The 26,050-nt window shown below is 43.6% G+C and overlaps 1 protein-coding gene across 2 annotated transcripts in view; it reads left to right on the forward strand.

The window, feature by feature from the left end:
- Positions 1 to 26,050, forward strand: part of AK5 (adenylate kinase 5) — a 161,435-nt gene that overhangs the window by 128,373 nt on the left and 7,012 nt on the right. For both annotated transcript variants that reach the window (XM_069738313.1, XM_069738312.1), the window contains one exon: positions 22,021 to 22,184. In XM_069738313.1, coding sequence (XP_069594414.1) covers positions 22,021 to 22,184 — 164 coding nt within the window. The remainder of the gene's footprint in view (positions 1 to 22,020; positions 22,185 to 26,050) is intronic.

Below are 26,050 nucleotides of genomic sequence, written 5' to 3' on the forward strand. Positions count from 1 at the left end.
GCACCAACAGGAGGATCCGGAATGTCGCAGGGTGAGTGCCGGAGGTTTATGGTCGTTGCTGTAGTTTTCGGTGCACTCGTTTTTTTTACACGTGGCTCATCTTCCGCTCCACAGTAAATGCCGCAGCATGAAAATAGATTATTAAAGCATCCATCATCTCATTATTATTTCATGAAAATCAGTCCAGGGAGATTCAGGACTTTATGTTATACTTGTTGGAAGTTTCCATTCTGTTGCAGTTTTGTGCCGTGTTGGGAATAAATCACGGATAAATATTCCGATGTGGCGCAGGTCACGCGGAGTATGCGCTATTCCCGCGGGGATATGCGACATGCAGAACGGTTGTTATATCTTTATAATGAGTTACAACAGCCATAAACAATATCAGCAGCGGGATCTGATGAGCAAAGTAACGAGAAGACACCGGGGGTTATTGTACCGGGGGGTACGTGATGGAGAATGGGGCGCCATGGGGGTCCGAAGAAAGTGACTGCTTGATTTATTACCCTGGTGGCTCCTATTACAGGACAGTACCAAAATCATAAATAGAATCAAGGAATCAACATCAAAGAAGTGAACATATATTCCCTTCAAAACATATCTTATTTAATAATGCAATGATTAAAGAACACCTGCTTTTGTTGTGACGGCTGCTTTTTTCATCATGGCATCTGATATCATTATAGTGACCTCCTGATGAACCGTTACAGCGGGGAAACGCGTCGGGGGGCATTCTACACACGATACGTGAACCTTTGTTTGGGCATTTTTCGTATCTGTATATTTTGCCTATAATCCATAATAATCCGGGCAGCTATTATTGATTTGCCATTGGTGATTTCGTTGGAACGCTGATCAGTGTGTGGAATGATAATCTAGCATTATCTTTATCTTTCCTGTTCTACGTTATACCTGCATGCTTTGTATACTGTATTATATCGTTTCCTGCTATTTTTTTCATCTCTTTCCTATATTATTATTGTTTTCCCACCTGTATTGGTAGGATGAGATAGGGGAGTGAGGGATCGTCTTCGTTGAGTGGGGGCGCCAAACTCGTTATTAAGGTGCCAACCTCCACAGTTAGGCTTATTGCAGGGTTATTGTAGACTTTGTTTGGTTGGTTTATTATTGGTATTTTACCAGATTTTTAACTGGGTAGGTGTTTTTTTAACATTGGATTATTAAATAAAGTATGTTTTAAGCAAGTTTTCCCCCCTACAGAGGATAGAGAGGTCTGTAATTTTTATCGTAGATGCACTTCACCTGTGAGAGACAGAATCTAAAAATAAAGTCCAGAAAATCACATTCTATGATTTTTACATAATTAATTTGCATTTTATTGCATGAAATAAGTATTTGATACAATAGAAATCAGAACTTAATATTTGGTGCAGAAACCTTTGTTTGTAATTACAGAGGTCGGACGTTTCCTGTAGTTCTTGCCCAGGTTCGCACACACTGCAGCAGGGATTTTGGCCCCCTCCTCCATACAGATCTGCTCCAGATCTTTCAGATTTCGGGGCTGTCGCTGGGTAACATTGAGTTTCAGCTCCTCCAAAGATTTTCTATTGGGTTCAGGTCTGGAGACTGGCTAGGCCACTCCAGGACGTTGAAATGCTTCTTATGGAGTCTCTCCTTAGTTACTCTGGCTGTGATTTGTGTCATTGTCATGCTGGAAGACCCAGCCATGAGCCATCTTCAGTGCTTTACTGAGGGAAGGAGGTTGTTGTCCAAAATCTCGTGATACGTGACCCCATCCATCCTCCCTTCAATACGGTTTAGTCGTCCTTTTCCTTTCCAGAAAAGCACCCCAAATTATGATGTTTCCTCCACCATGCTTTACGGTTGGGATGGTCCTTTTGGGATTGTACTCATCCTTCTTCCTCCAAACACAGCGAGTGGAGTTGATACCAAAAAGTTCTATTTTTGTCTCATCTGACCACATGACTTCTCCGTTTCTCCTCTGGATCAGCCAGATGGTCATTGGCAAACTTTAAACAGGCCTGGACATGTGTTGATGTGAGCCAGGGGACCTTGCATGCCCTGCAGGATTTTAATCTATGACGGCATAGTGTGTTACTAAGGCCGGGGTTACACTTGCGAGTGCAAAGCGAGAAACTCGCACGAGTCTCACATCAATACCCGGCACTACCGCCGGCACTCGGTAATGGAGCGTTCAGCTGCATAGAAGTACATGCAGCCACATGCTCCAGTCCCGAGTGATGGCGGTAGTGCCGGGTATTGATGTGAGACTCGTGCGAGTTTCTCGCATTGCACTCGCAAGTGTGACCCCGGCCTTATAGTAATGTTTCAGACTGGGGTTCCAGCTCTCTTCAGGTCATTGACCAAGTTCTCCCGTGTAGTTTTGGGCTGACTCCTGACCTTTCTCAGAATCCTCCTTACCCCATGAGGCGAGATCTTGCATGGAGCCTCAGACCAAGGAAGATTGACAGTCATCTTGTGTTTCTTCCATTCTCTAATAATTGTGCCAACAGTTGTTTCCTTCTCACCATGCTGCTTGCCTATTATCCTGTAGCCCATCCCGGCCTTGTCCCTGGTGTCCTTAGACAACTCTTTGGTCTTGGCCATGGTGGAGAGGTTGGAGTGTGTGGACAGGTGTCATTTATGCAGGTAACAAGATCAAACCAGCAATTAATGCAGGTAATGAGTGCAGAGTAGGAGGCTTCTTAAAGAAAAACTAACAGGTCTGTGAGAGACAGAATTCTTGCTGGTTGGTCGGTGATCAAATACTTACTTCAAGCAATAAAATGCAATTAAATCATGTAAAAATCCTACAATGTGATTTTCTAGATTTTATTTTTAAGTTCTGTCTCTCACAAGTGAACCTGCGATAAAAATGACAGCGCTCTCCGTTCTTTGTAGGAGGGAAAACTTGCAAAAGAGGCAGAGTATCAAATCCTTATTTTCCCCACTGTATCTGTCTGTCCTCTGTGCACAGAACCTTTTACTTTCATTGATCCCCTGAATGATCCTTTCCCCTTTAAGACGCCTTTAAAATAGTTTTGTTCCGTTTCTAGTTGTAACATTTTCTATTTTCTTACGTTTCTTTTTCATGTAATTTTGATGAAATCGGGGGAAAGTGACAGCAATCACTTTTTAGGTCAAGTCGCAGCGATATTGAATAATGGATGTTGTGATTTTTGTACCTTTTCTTCAAATTCGTTTTGCTTTAAAATGCAAGAAGAAGATAGACGATAATTGTAGGTAGAAGAGCCGGCAGATGGCGGAGCGGAAAATAAGCTTGTGGGGATTATATTTAGAGTTTTTCCCTGAACAGATACAGGATTAGTGCAGCGATTGGGGGAGGGGTGTGAGCGGCACAGATAGGCATAGGAGGACCCATCATGGCCTCCACTGTGGGCAAAAAGACTAAATCACTGGATAAAGTACCGTCCCCCATCTTTTGTTTACTATGCCTTCTATTTCAATATCTCGCCATTTTCATGACCTCTGCTCGCTGTCAGTGAATTAGATTTTTTTTTCTAACATCCCACGATTGAAAACTTCACATCTGAGATTGATACAAATGTATCTACTGATACTCTAGAATAGACAATCCTCTGTGATCTGAAGAGGCTGAACCCCGAGGTGATACATTGTATCTGCACCAGTACATTAAGGACAGGAGAGCGATATGTCCCACAGTAATGGTACAGGGGGTAATGCCGATGTGAATAGTGCTAGCATGGGGGTTTATTAGTGATGGGGTCCCCTCCAATCCAGGGGTGCAGCACTGATCTCCAGCTCCCTTCCTGACAATGTTCATTTTTGCATTTTTTTTTCCTATTGAAATCAAAGCGACTTAACATCAAAGCAAAAACAGTACCAAAAACGCAACAAAAAAATGTCCAGTTTTTACATTGGTTTTCTGGACATAAACTGCATTTTTCATGCAGAAACAAAAAAAAACGAAAACCTGAAAACGCTATGTGGGAACAAAAAGGGCTCAAAAGTTTCTGTTCTCAGACAACAAGCAGACGTCTGAAAATAAAATGGCGCTGAAACATTATGTACGCCAGGGGTGTCAAACTGCATTCCTCGAGGGCTGCAAACAGGTCATGTTTTCAGGATTTCCTTGTACTGCACAGGTGATAATTTAATCACCTACACAAATAATGAGTTGGTGATTAAATTATCACCTGTACAGTACAAGGAAATCCTGAAAACATGACCTGTTTGCAGCCCTCGAGGAATGCAGCTTGACACCACTGAAGTACGCTACAAAGATGCAACGTTTTCCATTACCGACACTGCTGGTAAGAGAAACAATAGACACAATGCCATAGGTGACTTCAGGATATTGACGGCTGATTCCAAGTGTTGTCCGGAAGAATTCTGAACGCTGCTCTGAATGTGACAAGTGCATACAGGATCAGCGTATAAGGAGATCCCAGATCAAGGTCTTAACTTTGAAAGGATTGTTGAGGACGACTCTGAAGACGATTTTCACTTTTGTACAATCCATCTTCTCTCCTTGCGACCCCTCACTGTGAGCGGATGATAGATCGCTGCTCGGCTCCACTCCGCCACCGCGGCTTCTGGAATTAGGAATTACAGAGACACAAACGGAAATTGTCTATAAAGGAACCTTCAAAAGAGGAGACACATAGAGAACGGGATGTGCAGAGCATCGTGCCTGAGCGGCTATAGGCGACATCTCTACAGCGATCAGTCATTGACTATTGGATTGTACACAAGTAACAAAGACCAGAAATACTAATGGCGTCCGTCCTCCATGTCCTGCATCGACCCCGACATTTATACTGCAGATACAGAGTCTGATTCCTTTCTTGCTTGTATTATACCATGCTCTAATCTTTATTAATATTTCCCTGCGACTAATTGGTGTGGACCCTAATTAGAGACACCTATAGATCCTTCTCACAACAGTGAGTGCAGCTCTGGGGTATAATACAGGATGTAACTCAGGATCAGTAATGTAATGTATGTACAAAGTGACTGCCCCAGCAGAATAGTGAGTGCAGCTCTGGAGTATAATACAGGAGGTAACTCAGGATCAGTAATGTAATGTATGTACAAAGTGACTGCCCCAGCAGAATAGTGAGTGCAGCTCTGGAGTATAATACAGGATGTAACTCAGGATCAGTAATGTAATGTATGTACACAGTGACTGCACCAGCAGAATAGTGAGTGCAGCTCTGGGGTATAATACAGGAGGTAACTCAGGATCAGTAATGTATGTACAAAGTGACTGCCCCAGCAGAATAGTGAGTGCAGCTCTGGGGTGTAATACAGGAGGAAACTCAGGATCAGTAATGTAATGTATGTACACACTGACTGCACCAGCAGTATAGTGAGTGCAGCTCCGGAGTATAATACAGGAGGTAACTCAGGATCAGTAATGTAATGTATGTACACAGTGACTGCACCAGCAGAATAGTGAGTGCAGCTCTGGAGTATAATACAGGAGGTAACTCAGGATCAGTAATGTAATGTTTGTACATAGTGACTGCACCAGCAGAATAGTGAGTGCAGCTCCGGAGTATAATACAGGATGTAACTCAGGATCAGTAATGTAATGTATGTACAAAGTGACTGCCCCAGCAGAATAGTGAGTGCAGCTCTGGGGTATAATACAGGAGGAAACTGAGGATCAGTAATGTATGTACAAAGTGACTGCCCCAGCAGAATAGTGAGTGCAGCTCTGGGGTATAATACAGGAGCAAACTCAGGATCAGTAATGTAATGTATGTACACACTGACTGCACCAGCAGAATAGTGAGTGCAGCTCCGGAGTATAATACAGGAGGTAACTCAGGATCAGTAATGTAATGTATGTACATAGTAACTGCACCAGCAGAATAGTGAGTGCAGCTCTGAGGTATAATACAGGATGTAACTCAGGATCAGTAATGTATGTGCACAGTGACTGCACCAGCAGAATAGTGAGTGCAGCTCTGGGGTATAATACAGGAGGTAACTCAGGATCAGTAATGTAATGTATGTACACAGTGACTGCACCAGCAGCATAGTGAGTGCAGCTCTGGGGTATAATACAGGATGTAACTCAGGATCAGTAATGTAATGTATGTACACAGTGACTGCACCAGCAGAATAGTGAGTGCAGCTCTGGGGTATAATACAGGATGTAACTCAGGATCAGTAATGTAATGTATGTACACAGTGACTGCACCAGCAGAATAGTGAGTGCAGCTCTGGGGTATAATACAGGATATAACTCAGGATCAGTAATGTAATGCGTGTACACAGTGACTGCAGCAGCAGAATAGCGAGTGCAGCTCTGGGGTATAATACAGGATATAACTCAGGATCAGTAATGTAATGTATGTACACAGTGTCTGTACCAGCAGCATAGTGAGTGCAGCTCTGGAGTATAATACAGGAGGTAACTCAGGATCAGTAATGTAATGCATGTACACAGTGACTGCACCAGCAGAATAGCGAGTGCAGCTCTGGGGTATAATACAGGATATAACTCAGGATCAGTAATGTAATGTATGTACACAGTGACTGCACCAGCAGAATAGTGAGTGCAGCTCTGGGGTATAATACAGGATGTAACTCAGGATCAGTAATGTAATGTACCGTATGTACACAGTGACTGCACTAGCAGAATAGTGAGTGCAGCTCTGGAGTATAATACAGGATGTAACTCAGGATCAGTAATGTAATGTATGTACACAGTGACTGCACCAGCAGAATAGTGAGTGCAGCTCTGGAGTATAATACAGGATGTAACTCAGGATCAGTAATGTAATGTATGTACAGTGACTGCACCAGCAGAATAGTGAGTGCAGCTCTGGGGTATAATACAGGATATAACTCAGGATCAGTAATGTAATGTATGTACAGTGACTGCACCAGCAGAATAGCGAGTGCAGCTCTGAGGTATAATACAGGATATAACTCAGGATCAGTAATGTAATGTATGTACACAGTGACTGCACCAGCAGAATAGTGAGTGCAGCTCTGGAGTATAATACAGGATGTAACTCAGGATAAGTAATGTAATGTATGTACACAGTGACTGCACCAGCAGAATAGTGAGTGCAGCTCTGGAGTATAATACAGGATGTAACTCGGGATCAGTAATGTAATGTATGTACACAGTGACTGCACCAGCAGAATAGTGAGTGCAGCTCTGGAGTATAATACAGGATGTAACTCAGGATCAGTAATGTAATGTATGTACACAGTGACTGCACCAGCAGAATAGTGAGTGCAGCTCTGGAGTATAATACAGGATGTAACTCAGGATCAGTAATGTAATGTATGTACAGTGACTGCACCAGCAGAATAGTGAGTGCAGCTCTGGGGTATAATACAGGATATAACTCAGGATCAGTAATGTAATGTATGTACACAGTGACTGCACCAGCAGAATAGTGAGTGCAGCTCTGGAGTATAATACAGGATGTAACTCAGGATCAGTAATGTAATGTATGTACAGTGACTGCACCAGCAGAATAGTGAGTGCAGCTCTGGGGTATTATACAGGATATAACTCAGGATCAGTAATGTAATGTATGTACACAGTGACTGCACCAGCAGAATAGCGAGTGCAGCTCTGGGGTATAATACAGGATATAACTCAGGATCAGTAATGTAATGTATGTACACAGTGACTGCACCAGCAGAATAGTGAGTGCAGCTCTGGAGTATAATACAGGATGTAACTCAGGATCAGTAATGTAATGTATGTACAGTGACTGCACCAGCAGAATAGTGAGTGCAGCTCTGGGGTATAATACAGGATATAACTCAGGATCAGTAATGTAATGTATGTACAGTGACTGCACCAGCAGAATAGCGAGTGCAGCTCTGGGGTATAATACAGGATATAACTCAGGATCAGTAATGTAATGTATGTACACAGTGACTGCACCAGCAGAATAGTGAGTGCAGCTCTGGAGTATAATACAGGATGTAACTCAGGATAAGTAATGTAATGTATGTACACAGTGACTGCACCAGCAGAATAGTGAGTGCAGCTCTGGAGTATAATACAGGATGTAACTCGGGATCAGTAATGTAATGTATGTACACAGTGACTGCACCAGCAGAATAGTGAGTGCAGCTCTGGAGTATAATACAGGATGTAACTCAGGATCAGTAATGTAATGTATGTACACAGTGACTGCACCAGCAGAATAGTGAGTGCAGCTCTGGAGTATAATACAGGATGTAACTCAGGATCAGTAATGTAATGTATGTACAGTGACTGCACCAGCAGAATAGTGAGTGCAGCTCTGGGGTATAATACAGGATATAACTCAGGATCAGTAATGTAATGTATGTACACAGTGACTGCACCAGCAGAATAGCGAGTGCAGCTCTGGGGTATAATACAGGATATAACTCAGGATCAGTAATGTAATGTATGTACACAGTGACTGCACCAGCAGAATAGTGAGTGCAGCTCTGGAGTATAATACAGGATGTAACTCAGGATCAGTAATGTAATGTATGTACACAGTGACTGCACCAGCAGAATAGTGAGTGCAGCTCTGGAGTATAATACAGGATGTAACTCAGGATCAGTAATGTAATGTATGTACACAGTGACTGCATCAGCAGAATAGTGAGTGCAGCTCTGGGGTATAATACAGGATGTTACTCAGGATCAGTAATGTAATGTATGTACACAGTGACTGCACCAGCAGAATAGTGAGTGCGGCTCTGGAGGATAAGTAATGTATGTACACAGTGACTGCACCAGCAGAATAGTGAGTGCAGCTCTGGAGTATAATACAGATGTAATTAAGGATCAGTAATGTAATGTATGTACACAGTGACTGCACCAGCAGAATAGTGAGTGCAGCTCTGGAGTATAATACAGATGTAATTAAGGATCAGTAATGTAATGTATGTACACAGTGACTGCACCAGCAGAATAGTGAGTGCAGCTCTGGGGTATAATACAGGATGTAACTCAGGATCAGTAATGTAATGTATGTACACAGTGACTGCACCAGCAGAATAGTGAGTGCAGCTCTGGAGTATAATACAGGATGTAACTCAGGATAAGTAATGTAATGTATGTACACAGTGACTGAACCAGCAGAATAGTGAGTGCAGCTCTGGAGTATAATACAGGATGTAACTCGGGATCAGTAATGTAATGTATGTACACAGTGACTGCACCAGCAGAATAGTGAGTGCAGCTCTGGAGTATAATACAGGATGTAACTCGGGATCAGTAATGTATGTACACAGTGACTGCACCAGCAGAATAGTGAGTGCAGCTATAGAGTGAAATATTGAATCTAACACACGATCACTTCCATATTAGCTCCTCAAGCTCATAAAAATCACGGATGCATCAAATTCTTTTTGTGTACAGTGAAAACAGTGGTCAGTTTATTTTTTTACATTTTTTTTATTGTAGAGTTATCTGCTTATTTGTGATGTGCCATAATGCTCGCATGAATTGCACGTAGCTTGTGGTGAAGTTCTCGGCAGGTGTCGGAAAGAGAATTATATCGGTTTCCGGGCCGTGAAGTGACTATTATTCTCTTAGACAGAGCAGTGAATGGTGATATAACGACTATTGATCTGTGTGGGGAAAGGTCAGAGAGAAATCTAATAGGACTGGAGGAAGGAACGCTGCAATAAAGGCAACTGTAACTGTAACAGAACTGTTACTACCAAGTATTGATGTGCTGTAGATCTGCTCTGATTCCACAAGTTACAATGTTAACCCCTTTGGGATGGAGCCCATTGTTGTGTTGTTTTGGTTTTTATTCATCCCAATCTAGGAGCCTTTTTTTTAGTCCTCTGTTGATAGTTTACAATTTTTTATTTTTTTTTGCTTTTTGAGCCGATTCTAAAACTTTATATGCATTTGGTCACTTTTCACGGGATCTCCCAACGTGCATCATCCAGAGAGATATCAATAGATGTGAAGGCAGTCGCCTGTCTGGTCAACCTCACAGAGATGGGAGAATCTTTCTGGAATACTTTGTTTCATTCATAAAAAGAAGGAGTGCAATGGCCAAGATGTCTAGAAGTTGTGAAGGACAGAAATCTGCAAAGTCAAGAACTTGAACGAGGAGGTGGACAAATCATTGTCAAAGTCTACAACCAAAAGACGCTTTCATTAATGTAAATCCTGCTGGTTTATCTCAGGATACGACCTCTGGTAACCACTCAGGAACGGGAAGAAAACGTTTAAAAAAATGAAGAGTCTAGGGATGAATGATCTACGGGAAGGGTGGGGGAAGTAAAGGAGGCATCGCGCGCATTTCTGTACATGATGTACATACAGTACAGACCAAAAGTTTGGACACACCTTCTCATTTAAAGATTTTTCTGAATTTTCATGACTATGAAAATTGTACATTCACACTGAAGGCATCAAAACTATGAATTAACACATGTGGAATTATATACTTAACAAAAAAGTGTGAAACAACTGAAATTATGTCTTATATTCTAGGTTCTTCAAAGTAGCCACCTTTTGCTTTGATGACTGCTTTGCACACTCTTGGCATTCTCTTGATGAGCTTCAAGAGGTAGTCACCAGGAATGGTTTTCACTTCACAGGTGCGCCCTGTCAGGTTTAATAAGTGGGATTTCTTGCCTTATAAATGGGGTTGGGACCATCAGTTGTGTTGTGCAGAAGTCTGGTGGATACACAGCTGATAGTCCTACGGAATAGACTGTTAGAATTTGTATTATGGCAAGAAAAAAGCAGCTAAGTAAAGAAAAACGAGTGGCCATCATTACTTTAAGAAATGAAGGTCAGTCAGTCCAAAAAATTGGGCAAACTTTGAAAGTGTCCCCAAGTGCCGTGGCAAAAACCATCAAGCGCTACAAAGAAACCGACTCACATGAGGACCGCCCCAGGAAAGGAAGACCAAGAGTCACCTCTGCTTCTGAGGATAAGTTTATCTGAGTCACCAGACTCAGAAATCGCAGGTTACCAGCAGCTCAGATTAGAGACCAGGTCAATGCCACACAGAGTTCTAGCAGCAGACACATCTCTACAACAACTGTTAAGAGGAGACTTTGTGCAGCCGGCCTTCATGGGAAAATAGCTGCTAGGAAACCACTGCTAAGGACAGGCAACAAGCAGAAGAGACTTGTTTGGGCTAAAGAACACAAGGAATGGACATTAGACCAGTGGAAATCTGTGCTTTGGTCTGATGAGTCCAAATTTGAGATCTTTGGTTCCAACCACCATGTCTTTGTGCGACGCAGAAAAGGTGAACGGATGGACTCTACATGCCTGGTTCTCACCGTGAAGCACGGAGGAGGAGGTGTGATGGTGTGGGGGGCTTTGCTGGTGACACTGTTGGGGATTTATTAAAAATTGAAGGCATACTGAACCAGCATGGCTACCACAGCATCTTGCAGTGGCATGCTATTCCATCCAGTTTGCGTTTAGTTGGACCATCATTTATTTTTCAACAGGACAATGACCCCAAACACACCTCCAGGCTGTGTAAGGGCTATTTGACCAAGAAGGAGAGTGATGGGTGCTACGCCGGATGACCTGGCCTTCACAGTCACCAGACCTGAACCCAATAGAGATGGTTTGGGGTGAGCTGGACGCAGAGTGAAGGCAAAAGGGCCAACAAGTGCTGAGAATCTCTGGGAACTCCTCCAGGATTGTTGGCAGACCATTCCCGGTGACTACCTCTTGAAGCTCATCAAGAGAATGCCAAGAGTGTGCAAAGAAGTCATCAAAGCAAAAGGTGGCTACTTTGAAGGACCTAGAATATAAGACATAATTTCAGTTGTTTCACACTTTTTTGTTAAGTATATAATTCCACATGTGTTAATTCATAGTTTTGATGCCTTCAGTGTGAATGTACAAGTTTCATAGTCATGAAAATACAGAAAAATCTTTAAATGAGAAGGTGTGTCCAAACTTTGGTCTGTACTGTACATTTCAGCAGGATGTGGACCCTTCAACCCTCAATATGCTGACTAAACCAAGGAGCGGAGAAGTTTTTACCGACTTCACATTAGAAAACACGATCTTTTCACCACCATTTTGTGCCTTTTTGCTGACTTGGGTTTCTTTTTCAATGTGTGCAGGATTTTACAGGAGGGGTAAGTATTTCTGAGATGATCATCAGGACAGATGACATGATATTGATTTTCCTTAGGTTTCCATGTCTCACAAGGCAATGGACGTCTCCCTAGCTATGCCTCTGATGTGGGGAGACCCGATGGGGATTTTAGGCTCCATTTCTAGTACCTGTACTATGAGGATGGACACTGCTCAGTGTATGTGGGACACAACGTGTCCGACCACTGACAAGTCAAGAAGAAAACCTGTGACTGCTGGCTGTATTCCCAAGCATTTCATTTGCCAGACAAAAATAGGAAACCTCCCCATCGAATACTGAATATAGATTCTAACAGATTCTCAAGGCGAAGAAACTAATATAATTTTGTACCAGTGCCAGGGGCCTGGGCTACAGATCTTAGTAATTGAGGATTCTTTCCAGTTACTGCATTTTATAATTGGAATTTTCTTTTTTGTTTTTAATAGAAACATCAATATAGATTTGTGAATATCAATTTACCTCCTACGAGGAGCGTGCCTAATGCAGAATGTTCTCAGCTTGCCATCAAGTTGTTTTGTTTTTTTCCTTATGGATCCAGATTTAGCAGTATTGAAGATTATTTTATGCAAAATGTTTAATTCAGTGGACGACTTGAATCCTATATGATGACGATGACTGTGAGGACCCTGGTATCCATCCAACCACCTAAGAGGGTCTAGGAAGAAAAGTCAGATGTCACACGATCTGTTCCAGTACTTTGGCCAGTCTATGGACTTCCCAACACTCTTGCTAAGTTGACATTTTATTGTGTCGTCAAAGACTCAACTCAGATTGGAGAACTTACTAAATTGCTGCATGGTCGTCCACCTTGGTGGAAGCTTTTAAAAAAAGGACCATCCAACTCTCTACCAATTGTAGATGTCAGGAGATGGAAGGACCTGTTATGTTAGATTATAAAATTCCTGTCATGGCTCTGTTGTCGGGTGTCCCGGGACCAGGGGCTCCTTCCCTGTCCCTAACAAGAGGGGCACCCTAACTCGCCCTGTTCCCAGGATTACTTCTTAAGGTGAAGACACCAGGGCCACGTCCCTTGCCTTAGCTCCTGAATCTGCCCTCAGTCTGTACCCTTCCCTCACCCAGGAAAGAAAGGAGTAGTAGTGTACTGTAATACATCGGGGAGTGGAGGATGGGGTTAAACCAAAGTAGGAGAAGAAAGGGAATTATCACACACTCAATAGAGAAGTCCATGTATGGGTAATTATTCGTCTGCACACTGGTAAATGGGTCAGATCATTCTTGACTTAAGCATAAGGTGAAGAAAACACTATTTAGCGCCGAGTATAAAAGAATCACATTTTTACTTTCCTATTATTATTTTTTTACCAAATGAGAATTACATATATAATTTAGTTATGATGAGCGAACTATTAATGGCGTGTTCATAACACAGCGCTCATAGGACTGTGACTGGTCACAAATGTTTACATCCATTGGTTATATTATGTCCCACACTCCAATCACATCCAAAGCTGCATTCAGAATTACTTTGGCTTCCTATTAGCTCTGAGGCTGCAGCACCAAACCAGAAGTCTCGACATTATTAGAGAATTTCGTCTTTCCATGAGCTATCCAGCTTTAGTGTAATGTAACAAGTGGCGAGGGCTTCCGGACTGCTTACATTACAACACTATGAAGGGGCTCCAGGATATGAAAGAAAACATCCCGAGGTGCAGGGCACTGGATTAGTGTAACGTAGCAAGAGTCCCTCCAGAACAAAGCCTTGTTTAAGCTCATGACACTGGAATCACTGGACAAATCACTGTGTACAGGCAAACCTGCAGAGTAGACATCAGGTAGGGCCAACTCAGCACCCGCTGCAATCAATCCATGCCTTAAGACCTTACAGGCAGCCACCAGCTCCATGACCAGCCTCTTACCAACAAGATAGCTCGAGAAACAGTTACCACATTGTAGCCTAGACGTATGGCATCTCCAACTCCACACACAAGGCAGCTGCCGACCCTACTATAGACCCAAATCTTTGCCAGTGATGCTGTGATTAGAGCATCTTACACCACACTATCGAGCTGTGACCTATAATTCCCACTGCCCAGTTCAGTATTGTCATTGCACCCAATGACTGCAGATCTTAGTGATAGAACTTACTAAAACTGCTGTTGAAACTGGGAAAGCCTGGATAAAGTATATACTTTCTGAGACTGATTGAGACAATGATCCAGCCTGAGACTACTGCTGAGACTGGGAAAGCTGGAGTACAGCACAGTGATGATCCATCCTGAGACTCCTGCTGAGACTGGGAAAGCTGGAGTACAGCTCAGTGATGATCCATTCTAAGACTACTGCTAAGACTGAGAATGCTGGAGTACAGCCCAATAGTGATCTATCCTGAGACTGGTGCTGAGACTGGGAAAGCTGGAATCCAGCTTAGTAATCATCCATTCTACGACTACTGCTAAGGCCTGGGTCACACTTGTGAGTGCAATGTGAGAAAATCGCGCGAGTCTCTCGCTTCAATACCCGGCACTACTGCCGGCACTCAGGACCGGAGAGTTCAGCTGCATAGAAATACAGTCCCTTACGAAAGTATTCGGCTCCCTGGAACTTTTCAACCTTTTCCCACATATCATGCTTCAAACATAAAGATACCAAATGTAATTTTTTGGAGAAGAATCAACATCAACTGGAAGACAATTGTGAAATTGAACAAAATTTATTGGTTATTTAAAATTTTTATGGAAATTCAAAAACTGAAAAGTGGGGCGTGCAATATTATTCGTCCCCTTTAACTTAATACTTTGTTGCGCCAGTTTTGTGCATCGAGAGACTAAAATTCTTGCCCGTTCTTCCTTGGCAAACCGCTCGAGCTCAGTGAGGTTTGATGGAGGTCGTTTGTGAACAGCAGTTCTCAGCTCTTTCCACAGATTCTCGATTGGATTGGGGTCTGGACTGTGACTTGGCCATTCTAACACCTGACAAACCAAATAATATCCCAAACTGGACCATGAAGGAACTACATAGAGAACACCAAGAGAGAGCCAAAACCTTCACAAAAAGGGCCAACAACTATGTATAAAAATACAAACTTTATTGAATATGCATAAAATAAGTAAAAACAAGACAGTGGTCACCAGTGCAGCAGCAAGGGTGGGACTCACTCGGGGACAACCGCAATACAAACAGCATACATGAAAAAAATAATAAACAATAACAAAATCTCCAAACAGTATAGAGACTAACCAACTATACAATATAGGTGAACATGCAACAAATATATATATTTTAATAAAGTGCAATGATATACATAATAAACAGCACTAGTATGTGCTAACGTAGGCAAAGGAAATAAATAACTAATTCATTAAAGAGCAATACATGTAGCCATAGTATAGGTAGAAGGTATAGTTACCATGGAGGAGCACCCGGGGACCCACCACACCCGACGCGCGTTTCGCAATGAAATGCTTCGTCCAGGGGTGGTTGGGTACTGGCCAGAGGGTGATTATAAAGAGGTCATGACCAATGAGGGGAAAGAAAAGTAATAAAAACAAGTACCAGCACCTGGGAGAGAGGCGTCCTGATAATAGCAATGTGAGCGCGTCCGCACGATTCAAACGGAAGTGGAAATGACAACGCCGAACCGGAACAAAGCTACCGCGCAAGCGCAGAGAACCTAGCAACCGTTGGCATGACACTAATGTTGGTATAGGCACTTACATAGACAGCGTCCTAAGAGTATCCAGCGCAACACGAACATGTAAGCATGAAGGGGCCGGAACCGGAAGTGACGGCACCGACTAATCTGAAAACTAGAGCGCAGCCGCATAGCACATAACAACCGTTGCCATAATAAGCGGAGGCTGCATAGCATGAAGTGAAGATACAAAGCGGACGTGACCACAAATGCAGACAACACACGCAGACATATATAAAAGACATGAAAGTACAAACATATAAGGGCAGCAGACAACAAGTAATAACATACAAAATGACTGACATAGCATATCCCACTGAAACAAAGTGTGTAAAACCATGATACAATATAAAAGGAACGCACTAAAGCGTATGTAAGACCTAAACAAAAAAGACATGAAACAGATAACAAGCAGATGTACACACCTGGGATAACAGGGGAACACCTGCAGTATCTATAAAATCACACCATATGCAATAAATACAAGGGTACCGAGTGATTGAAAGAGTGAAACCAAATTGAAAGAGTGGAACCATATTGGTATCCACACAAAAAAATAAAGTGTGAATATATATATATATCAAGTAAGAATATGGCAATGAAACAATAAAAGAGTAAATAATGGCAAAAAGAAAAGAAAAATAAAGTGTGTGGGTGAAAACGTGTAACATAACCATAACAAAATGACAACATCAAGGGAGCCAATTTAGTTGCTAGAGTGTCTCGCAGTATTAATATTGAAGTATCAAGGGACCAGACGTAGCTTGATGTGGTAATTCCAAAAAGTATCCAGAAAGTCCCAAGAGAAGGAAGCCAAAATCAACAATCCCAGGACAGAAGGTACACTGGACATGACCATAATCAAATAATAAACCTAAGAAAAAAGAAAAAAGAAAGGAAAATGACTAAAAAAATATAAAAAATATAAAAACAACTTTATTAAAACGGAACCAGATAAAAAACAACCAACAGAAAACAGCATTAGCATACAGATCTGCTACTACGTAAATACCCAAACAATGTTATTATACTGGTAGAAAAGGAACAAAACTATTGTGGTCATTAAGGCCATACGGTGTTATGGTATTTAATTTATGTATCCACTTTGATTCACGTTGGGCCAAAAGTCTTTTCCAATTTCCGCCACGAGGACCAATGAAAATACGGTCAATACCCTTAACCATTAGTCCAGTGGGATCACACATGTGGAAAGACTTGAAATGGCGAGGTATGGGTTTGAGATTATGAATATCTTCCTCTGTGGCGGCCTTTTCAATATCTAAGATATGTTCACGCACCCGACGACGGAGTTCGCGTGTAGTCATACCCACATAAATCAAGCCACAAGGGCAAGTGGCATGGTAGACTACTGCTTTCGTTGTACACGTGATAGTGTGGGTGATAACATAATCCTTATCCATGGTAGAGTTGCAAAAGCCTGTGGATTCGCTGATATTTTTACAGGCCACACACTTACCACAACGAGTACAACCCCATTTGGGGCCTTTGGAGCCAAAGATATATTTTTGTCATGGACCACTGTAGTAACTGTGAACCAGTTGATCCCTTAGGTTCTGTGACCTCCTAAAGGTAATTTCTGGAGTGTCACCAATACATTTAGAAATGGCATCGTCAAGCTGCAAAATATGCCAGTGTCTGGCGATGATGTCCCTAATTTCCTGACTTCTGGAGTTATAGTCCAGAACACATCGTACCTGGTCCTGTTGTCCGATGATCCTTTTTTGTTGCAAAAGGTCAATCCTCCTACTCCGAAAGGCTCGCTGGTATGATCTGCAAATGGTCCTCTTTCCGTATCCTCTGTCCTTAAACCGTTGAGAGAGATCAAAAGCCTGCTTTTCAAAAAGGATATCGTTAGAACAAATTTTTTTGGCACGCAGATATTGGCCAGTCGGAATGTTTCTGATCAGGTGTCGAGGATGTTGAGAGGAGGCGTGCAAGACTGAATTGGCAGAAGTACTCTTTCGGTAGAGGTCGGTTTGTAAAAAACCATCACCATCCACAAAAATCGAAATGTCCAAAAAATCGATAGAACTAGTGCTATGTTTGTACGTAAGATTAATATTTTTGGAGTTGTTATTGAGAACAGTGAAAAAAGCATCTAGTTCATCACATGTACCCTGCCAGATCATAAGCACATCATCAATGTACCTCCACCAGGAAACAACTCTGGTACTCAACTGGTGGGGGGACACCTGGAAGATCTCCCGTTCCCAAAAACCCAGAAAAAGGTTCGCATATGAGGGCGCACAAGACGCCCCCGTAGCGGTACCTTGTATTTGGAGGAAAAATGAGTCGCGATACATGAAAAAATTGTGTGTTAAAATAAACCTCAGAGCCTTAATGAGGAAGACACACAGATTTTGGTGAAGGCCACTATGATTGAGAAAAAACATAGTCGCTGCCAGGCCCTCTGTATGATGAATCGATGTATACAACGACTCAACGTCGCATGTAACCAAAATCATATTGGATTCTAACTGAATCCCATCAAGTTTCCTCAAAGTATCTGTAGTGTCTTTAAGATACGAAGGTAGGGTTTCTACCAAAGATTTTAAATGGTAGTCAACAAATTTTGAAATGGGGTCGGAGATGTTATTAGTCCCAGAGACAATAGGCCTACCTGGAGGTATCAGAGGATTTTTGTGAATCTTAGGAAGGAGATAGATGCTTGCAACCGTTGGTTCGTCAATCCAGAGACCCTCCATCTGTTTGACCGTCAAAACGTCACTGTCCACAGCCTCCTGCAGCAGGGCTCGCAGCTCATCTCTATATTTAGATAGGGGATTGAATGTTAATTTCTGGTAACAAGATGTATTTTTCAGTTGTTGCATCATTTCTTTTTCGTAGGCGGCGGCTGACCACACCACCACATTCCCACCTTTATCAGATGGTTTAATCACCACCCCCTGAATACTCTTCAGTTCCCTAAGAGCCAATCTTTCATCTTTAGTAAGATTGTCACCTCTAATAGTCTCCGGGACCCTGCTCACCTCATTCATAACCGATTTAATAAACAGATCAAGGACAGGAACAGTATTGGTTTGAGGAAACCTCTAACACCTGGATACGTTTATTTGTGAACCATTCCATTGTAGATTTCGCTTTATGTTTGGGATCATTGTCATGTTGGAAGACAAATCTTTTGCAGACTCCAACAGGTTTTCTTCAAGAATGGTCCTGTATTTGGCTCCATCCATCTTCCCATCAATTTTAACCATCTTCCCTGTCCCTGCTGAAGAAAAGCAGGCCCAAACCATGATGCTGCCACCACCATGTTTGACACTGGGGATGGTGTGTTCAGGGTGTTGAACTGTGTTACCTTTACGCCAAACATATCGTTTGGCATTGTTGCCAGAAAGTTTGATTTTGGTGTCATCTGACCAGAGCACCTTCTTCCACATGTATGGTCTGTCTCCCAGGTGGCTTGTTGCAAACTTTAAACAACACTTTTTATGGATATCTTTGAGAAATGGCTTTCTTGCCACTCTTCCATAAAGGTCAGATTTGTACAGTGTACGACTGATTGTTGTCCTATGGACAGACTGTCCCACCTCAGCTGTAGATCTCTGCAGTTCACCCAGAGTGATCATGGGCCTCAGTCTCCTCCTTGTTTGAGATGAAAGTTTAGAGGGACGGCCGGGTCTTGGTAGATTTGCAGTGGTATGATACTCCTTCCATTTCAATATGATCGCTGGCACAGTGCTCCTTGGGATGTTGAAAGTTTTGGAAATCATTTTGTATCCAAATCGGCTTTAAACTTCTCCACAACAGTATCACGGACCTGCCTGTTGTGTTCCTTGGTCTTCATGATGCTTTCTGTGCTTCAAACAGAACCCTGAGACTATCACAGAGCAGGTGCATTTATACGGAGACTTGATCACACACAGGTGGATTATATTTATCATCATTAGGCATTTAGGACAACATTGGATCATTCAGAGATCCACAATAAACTTCGGGAGTGAGTTTGCTGCACTGAAAATAAAGGGGCCGAATATGGCACACCCCACTTTTCAGTTTTTGATTTTCAATAAAAATTTTAAATAACCAATAAATTTCATTCAACTGCACAATTGTGTTCCAGTTGATGTTAATTCTTCATAAAAAAATTTACATTTGGTATCTTTATGTTTGAAGCATGATATGTGGGAAAAGGTAGAAAAGTTCCAGGGAGCCGAATACTTTCGCAAGGCACTGTATATACAGCTGCATGCTCCGGTCCCGAGTGCCGGGTATTGTGGCAAGAGACTCCATCGAGTTTCTTGCTGTGCACTCGCAAGTGTGACCCCGGCCTAAGACTGGGAAAGCTGGAATACAGCTCAGTAATGATCCATCCTGAGACTGATGCTGAGACTGGGAAAGCTCGAGTACAGCTCAGTAATGATCCATCCTGAGACTGATGCTGAGACTGGGAAAGCTGGAGTACAGCTCAGTAATGATCCATCCTGAGACTGATGCTGAGACTGGGAAAGCTGGAGTACAGCCCAGTAATGATCCATCCTGAGACTGCTGCTGAGACTGGGAAAGGTGCAGTACAGCTCAGTAATGATCCATCCTGAGACTGATGCTGAGACTGGGAAAGCTGGAGAACAGCTCAGTAATGATCCATCCTGAGACTGATGCTGAGACTGGGAAAGCTGGAGTACAGCTCAGTAATGATCCATCCTGAGACTGATGCTGAGACTGGGAAAGCTGGAGAACAGCTCAGTAATGATCCAACCTGAGACTGATGCTGAGACTGGGAAAGCTGCAGTACAGCTCAGTAATGATCCATCCTGAGACTGATGCTGAGACTGGGAAAGCTGGAGAACAGCTCAGTAATGATCCAACCTGAGACTGATGCTGAGACTGGGAAAGCTGGAGTACAGCTCAGTAGTATTGATCCATCCTGAGACTGATGCTGAGACTGGGAAAGCTGGAGTACAGCTCAGTAGTATTGATCCATCCTGAGACTGATGCTGAGACTGGGAAAGCTGCAGTACAGCTCAGTAATGATCCATCCTGAGACTGATGCTGGGACTGGGAAAGCTGGAGAACAGCTCAGTAATGATCCAACCTGAGACTGATGCTGAGACTGGGAAAGCTGGAGTACAGCTCAGTAGTATTGATCCATCCTGAGACTGATGCTGAGACTGGGAAAGCTGGAGTACAGCTCAGTAGTATTGATCCATCCTGAGACTGATGCTGAGACTGGGAAAGCTGCAGTACAGCTCAGTAATGATCCATCCTGAGACTGATGCTGAGACTGGGAAAGCTGGAGAACAGCTCAGTAGTATTGATCCATCCTGAGACTGGGAAAGCTGGAGTACAGATCAGTAATGACATTTTCTCAGACACTGTAGAACCTGGGTTACCTCAGTGTAAATAAATATTCTGTGACTGAGTAGAAGCTGGACTTCTCTGCATCCTGTAGACCTACCATCCCATTATAGAAATTCTTAAACTGCCACTTCCATGTCATTGCTGACTGCTGTTGCCATAGTAACATGTGGCACTGGGATTGTTACTTTTGCACCATATGTCACCATGGTGCTATAACACTGACACATTGTGTCTTCATACAGATGACATGCCGCCATCTACTTGTGGGGACAGTGAAAGGCAAAGCGTGTCTGTGTTAAGCCATGTTCACTTACGAGTTACGACATAAATCTCCAATAGATGCACGTCCTGCCTCCAGGACTCGCATATAATTCAAGCTGCAGTGGCAGAATATTTTATATTTCATTTTTATAAACAGTTGATATAAAAAATAAACAGTTAAAAAATGTAAAATAAATATATTTTTGAATATTAAGAAAACCTCCCCTTTCTGATGGATTTGTCCCTTTTAGCGTCTGTGCAGCTTGTACTCCACGAGCAGTAAATGAATTTTCCTATACAAATCCATTCATCATTGAATTTTTAGAAATGGTGGAATCGATAACCAACAGCAGAGATAATGTTACTTTGTGGCCGATAGTCATGCACATATTATGCTTGTGCGGATCGTATCTTATACTCCAGATGCACAATATGACATGAAGATCAGACTACAAAGAGTTTGTTTGTTGTCTGTTACCAGGGAAACACATAGATCTGCATGGAATCCGTGTACAGAAAATTATTTGTGCAGAATACATTGGCTGTTTTTCCTTTGGAGCCATTTGTTTTCTGAGCTGGACATTGCCTTTAGGATGAGGCCGTAGACATCATTGCAGGAGTTGATTGTAGTCTTGTGGTCGGTTCGTCACTAATAGTTTTTTCATGCTTTTTGTATGATAGGTGGACCCGCATCTGGAAAAGGAACCCAGTGTGAGAAACTATCGCAGAAATACAACCTGACGTACTTGTCCATCGCTGACCTCCTACAGAGCGACCTCGCAGCGGCCTCCGAGAGGAGTAAACTGATAAAGGATCTGATGCAGCACGGGAACCCGGTGTCAATAGTAAGTAGAAGCTGCTTTGTAAGATGGATGGGGGAAAAAAATCGCAAACCCCAGACCTTGCTTCATCTTTACTCCAGGGGACTTCTGCAGACAGGGTTCTGACGCCCCTCATTTTCAGCAGGCTCCTGACACCCCTCTTTTTCAGCAGGGTCCTGACGCCCCTCTTTTTCAGCAGGGTCCTGAAGCCCCTCTTTTTCAGCAGGGTCCTGACGCCCCTCTTTTTCAGCAGGGTCCTGACGCCCCTCTTTTTCAGCAGGGTCCTGACGCCCCTCTTTTTCAGCAGGGTCCTGACGCCCCTCTTTTTCAGCAGGGTCCTGACGCCCCTCTTTTTCAGCAGGGTCCTGACACCCCTTGTTTTCAGCAGGGTCCTGATGCCCCTCTTTTTCAGCAGGGTCCTGATGCCCTTCTTTTTCAGCAGGCTCCTGACGCCCCTGTTTTTCAGCAGGGTCCTGATGCCCCTCTTTTCAGCAGGGTCCAGATGCCCCTCTTATTCAGCAGGGTCCTGACGCCTCTCTTTTTCAGCAGGGTCCTGACGCCCCTCTTTTTCAGCAGGGTCCTGACATCCCTCTTTTTCAACAGCCTCTTGGGCTTTTGACTATTGGCTTTTATGTTTTCTTTGCTCTTTTGAGATTCTCGCCTCAAAAATATCAAACGTTTCACGTCCAATTTCAGACAACCCCATTATACAGGTATAAAGGCCACACTTGATCCCGTGCAGGATCATCTCGCTCACGTAGAAGGAAATCATAACAAACCTCATTATAACAGAGGAGACCATTATAACCGCACGATCCAGAGGCGAGAGAGTGGAAGGAAAAGGTGATTATCATCCAGTCCTAACCTGCAAGGTCCCACCTGGAAGACATGAAACACATAACTGCAGAAAGGTTACACAGATAGCAGATCGTTCTCACCAGCCGCAGCGGATGGCGCTTGTGGCTTTTCTTACCTTCCCGTCTTGAACATCTTTGTATTCCCCTAACAGCAGAGAGATGTAACCCTGAAATACTGCAGCCATGATAATGACAGAACAAGCAGTAGTACATGGCGGACGTGGCAGAAGATATCAGAGATGTCTCCAAGGAAATATTCAGTCCAGAATAACAAGACCAACGTGGCTCAGGCTGCATCATCCCATGTCGGGGCACTCAATGTACTTCTCCGATCTATGTGACCTTTGCTTTTGCAAATTTTCCTTTTTAAAGGTTGTTTTTTTTTCTAATTCTTTTGAAAAGTCATCAGAGGACAAGTATCCGCTCCAGCTTTATCCGTGCTGTAAAGAATATAGGATGTTATGGTGCAGAGAGTGGAAAGCCGCAATCCCCTGTGGTGGTGGATGTCACACAGAGCGGCCTCACTGCTTGTCAGTTACCAGGAACAGCAGAATCGTACGGCCGGGAACATCGTGCTCATCGCATTCAGCTTCTTCTCCTGCCCTGACCATACGATCAGTACAGGGCAGAGAGTCAGCGAATTGTGCAGCGATCAGTAACCCAAAAAGCTTCTGCTCCGTTCCTGCACAGTGCAGCCTCCCAACAAACAGCCTCCATAACCAGAACCTGCCTCCATAACCAGAACCAGCCTCCATAACCAGAACCTGCCTCCATAACCAGAACCAGCCTCCATAACCAGAACCTGCCTCCATAACCAGAACCTGCCTCCATAACCAAAACCTGCCTCCATAACCAGAACCTGCCTCCATAACCAGAACCTGCCTCCATAACCAGAACCTGCCTCCATAACCAGAACCTGCCTCCATAAACAGAACCAGCCTCTATAACCAGAACCTGCCTCCATAACCAGAACCTGCCTCCATAACCAGAACCTGCCTCCATAACCAAAACCTGCCTCCATAACCAGAACCTGCCTCCATAACCAGAACCTGCCTCCATAACCAGAACCTGCCTCCATAAACAGAACCAGCCTCTATAACCAGAACCTGCCTCCATAACCAGAACCTGCCTCCATAACCAGAACCTGCCTCCATAACCAGAACCTGCCTCCATAACCAAAACCTGCCTCCATAACCAGAACCTGCCTCCATAACCAGAACCTGCCTCCATAACCAGAACCTGCCTCCATAAACAGAACCAGCCTCCATAACTAGAACCTGCCTCCATAAACAGAACCTGCCTCCATAACCAAAACCTGCCTCCATAACCAGAACCTGTCTCCATAAACAGAACCAGCCTCTATAACCAGAACCTGCCTCCATAACCAGAACCTGCCTCCATAACCAAAACCTGCCTCCATAACCAGAACCTGCCTCCATAACCAAAACCTGCCTCCATAACTAGAACCTGCCTCCATAAACAGAACCTGCCTCCATAACCACAACCTGCCTCCATAACCAGAACCTGCCTCCATAACCAGAACCTGCCTCCATAACCAGAACTTGCCTCCATAACCAGAACCTGCCTCCATAAACAGAGCCTGCCTCCATAACCAAAACCTGCCTCCATAACCAGAACCTGCCTCCATAAACAGAACCAGCCTCTATAACCAGAACCTGCCTCCATAACCAGAACCAGCCTCCATAACCAGAACCTGCCTCCATCCCCCCCGAGAGAGTCCCAATAAACCATCCAGATCGTTCTGATCAGTAATGGCGAGCACTTTCAGAACAGACCTGTGTCTTTGAGGGGGGATTTCTTTGATTTTTCTGACGTCCTGGTGGTCTCCCCATTTACTGTGACTGTGCCCCTCCGACATTTTAGTTATGGGCGAATGTGCGATATGAGGCCGACCCTGCCGCAGAGCGTCTCCTTCAGTCCACATTTCTCTAGTCACCTTATAAAAGTACAGTTGTGCTCAAAATTTTACATACCCCGGCAGAATTTTTGCTTTCTTGGCCTTTTTTCAGAGAATATGAATGATGACGTCAAAACTTTCCCTCCACTCGTGGTTAGTGGTTAGGTGAAGCCATTTATTGTCAGACTACAGTGTTCTCTTTATAAATCATAATGAGAACCCAAAACATCCGGTGACATATAATCTTCAAAATGTCGGTGATTGCTCTGTAAATATCCTTTGTGGATCACATCCGTGTTTCTGACATTGAAATCTCTTAAGGAAACACATTCTTGTCATATTGTCACCAAAGGCTGAGCGTGCGGCCACCATTACACCTTTGGGGTGACGCCCGGCTGCCCCGGACCCCTGTAGTGGTAATCCATGTAGTGGTGCTGGGTATTAGGATACGATGTACAGATGGAGGGCTCGCTTTGTACCTCTCTGCGGAGAACCCCCCGACATGTTGATTACCTGCTGCCCCCATGGAGACAAATACCAGTCTGATGAGAGAAGATCATTTTATATATCGCTGTCAGTCAATTGTCTGCAGCAGGTTTCTGTGTTTTTCTTGGTGGATTCTGAAGGTGCAATGAGTGAGCGATATTGGAGATCGGCCCCTCCAGTGATCGCCCTGCTGCTTCCTGCGCTATCCATGAGTCAGCCCACCTCTGTGCCCCATTCATAGCTCTCCATCGGGGGCTTCCGTCTAAGTCTCCAAAAACCCCTGCAGAATTCAAAGATACCCCGGAAGGAGCCATGGAATTATAGGAGGCAAATGGAATCCAAAAGATGGAGCTGTGGCCCCCGTGTGACCCCTTAATGGCGATATTCGTCTTTATAGCCGGACACAACGGCGTAATAGACAACAGTGATGTCTCCGGCTTAAAGGATGGAGGAAAAGTCAAGCGGATCCTGAAGTTTCATCTTTTGGATTTTATTTGCCTCCAATAAATCTCCGGCTCCATCAGATTGTTGCCTCAATTCTGTTTTTTTTGTGCCCCCGATGGAGTAATGAACCGGACAAAGCTCCCGGCCACAGACAGGGGGGATTATCGTAGAGGCGCCATTCATCA

The sequence above is a fragment of the Ranitomeya imitator genome, chromosome 8, assembly GCF_032444005.1.
Source record: "Ranitomeya imitator isolate aRanImi1 chromosome 8, aRanImi1.pri, whole genome shotgun sequence".
Lineage (NCBI taxonomy): Eukaryota > Metazoa > Chordata > Amphibia > Anura > Dendrobatidae > Ranitomeya > Ranitomeya imitator.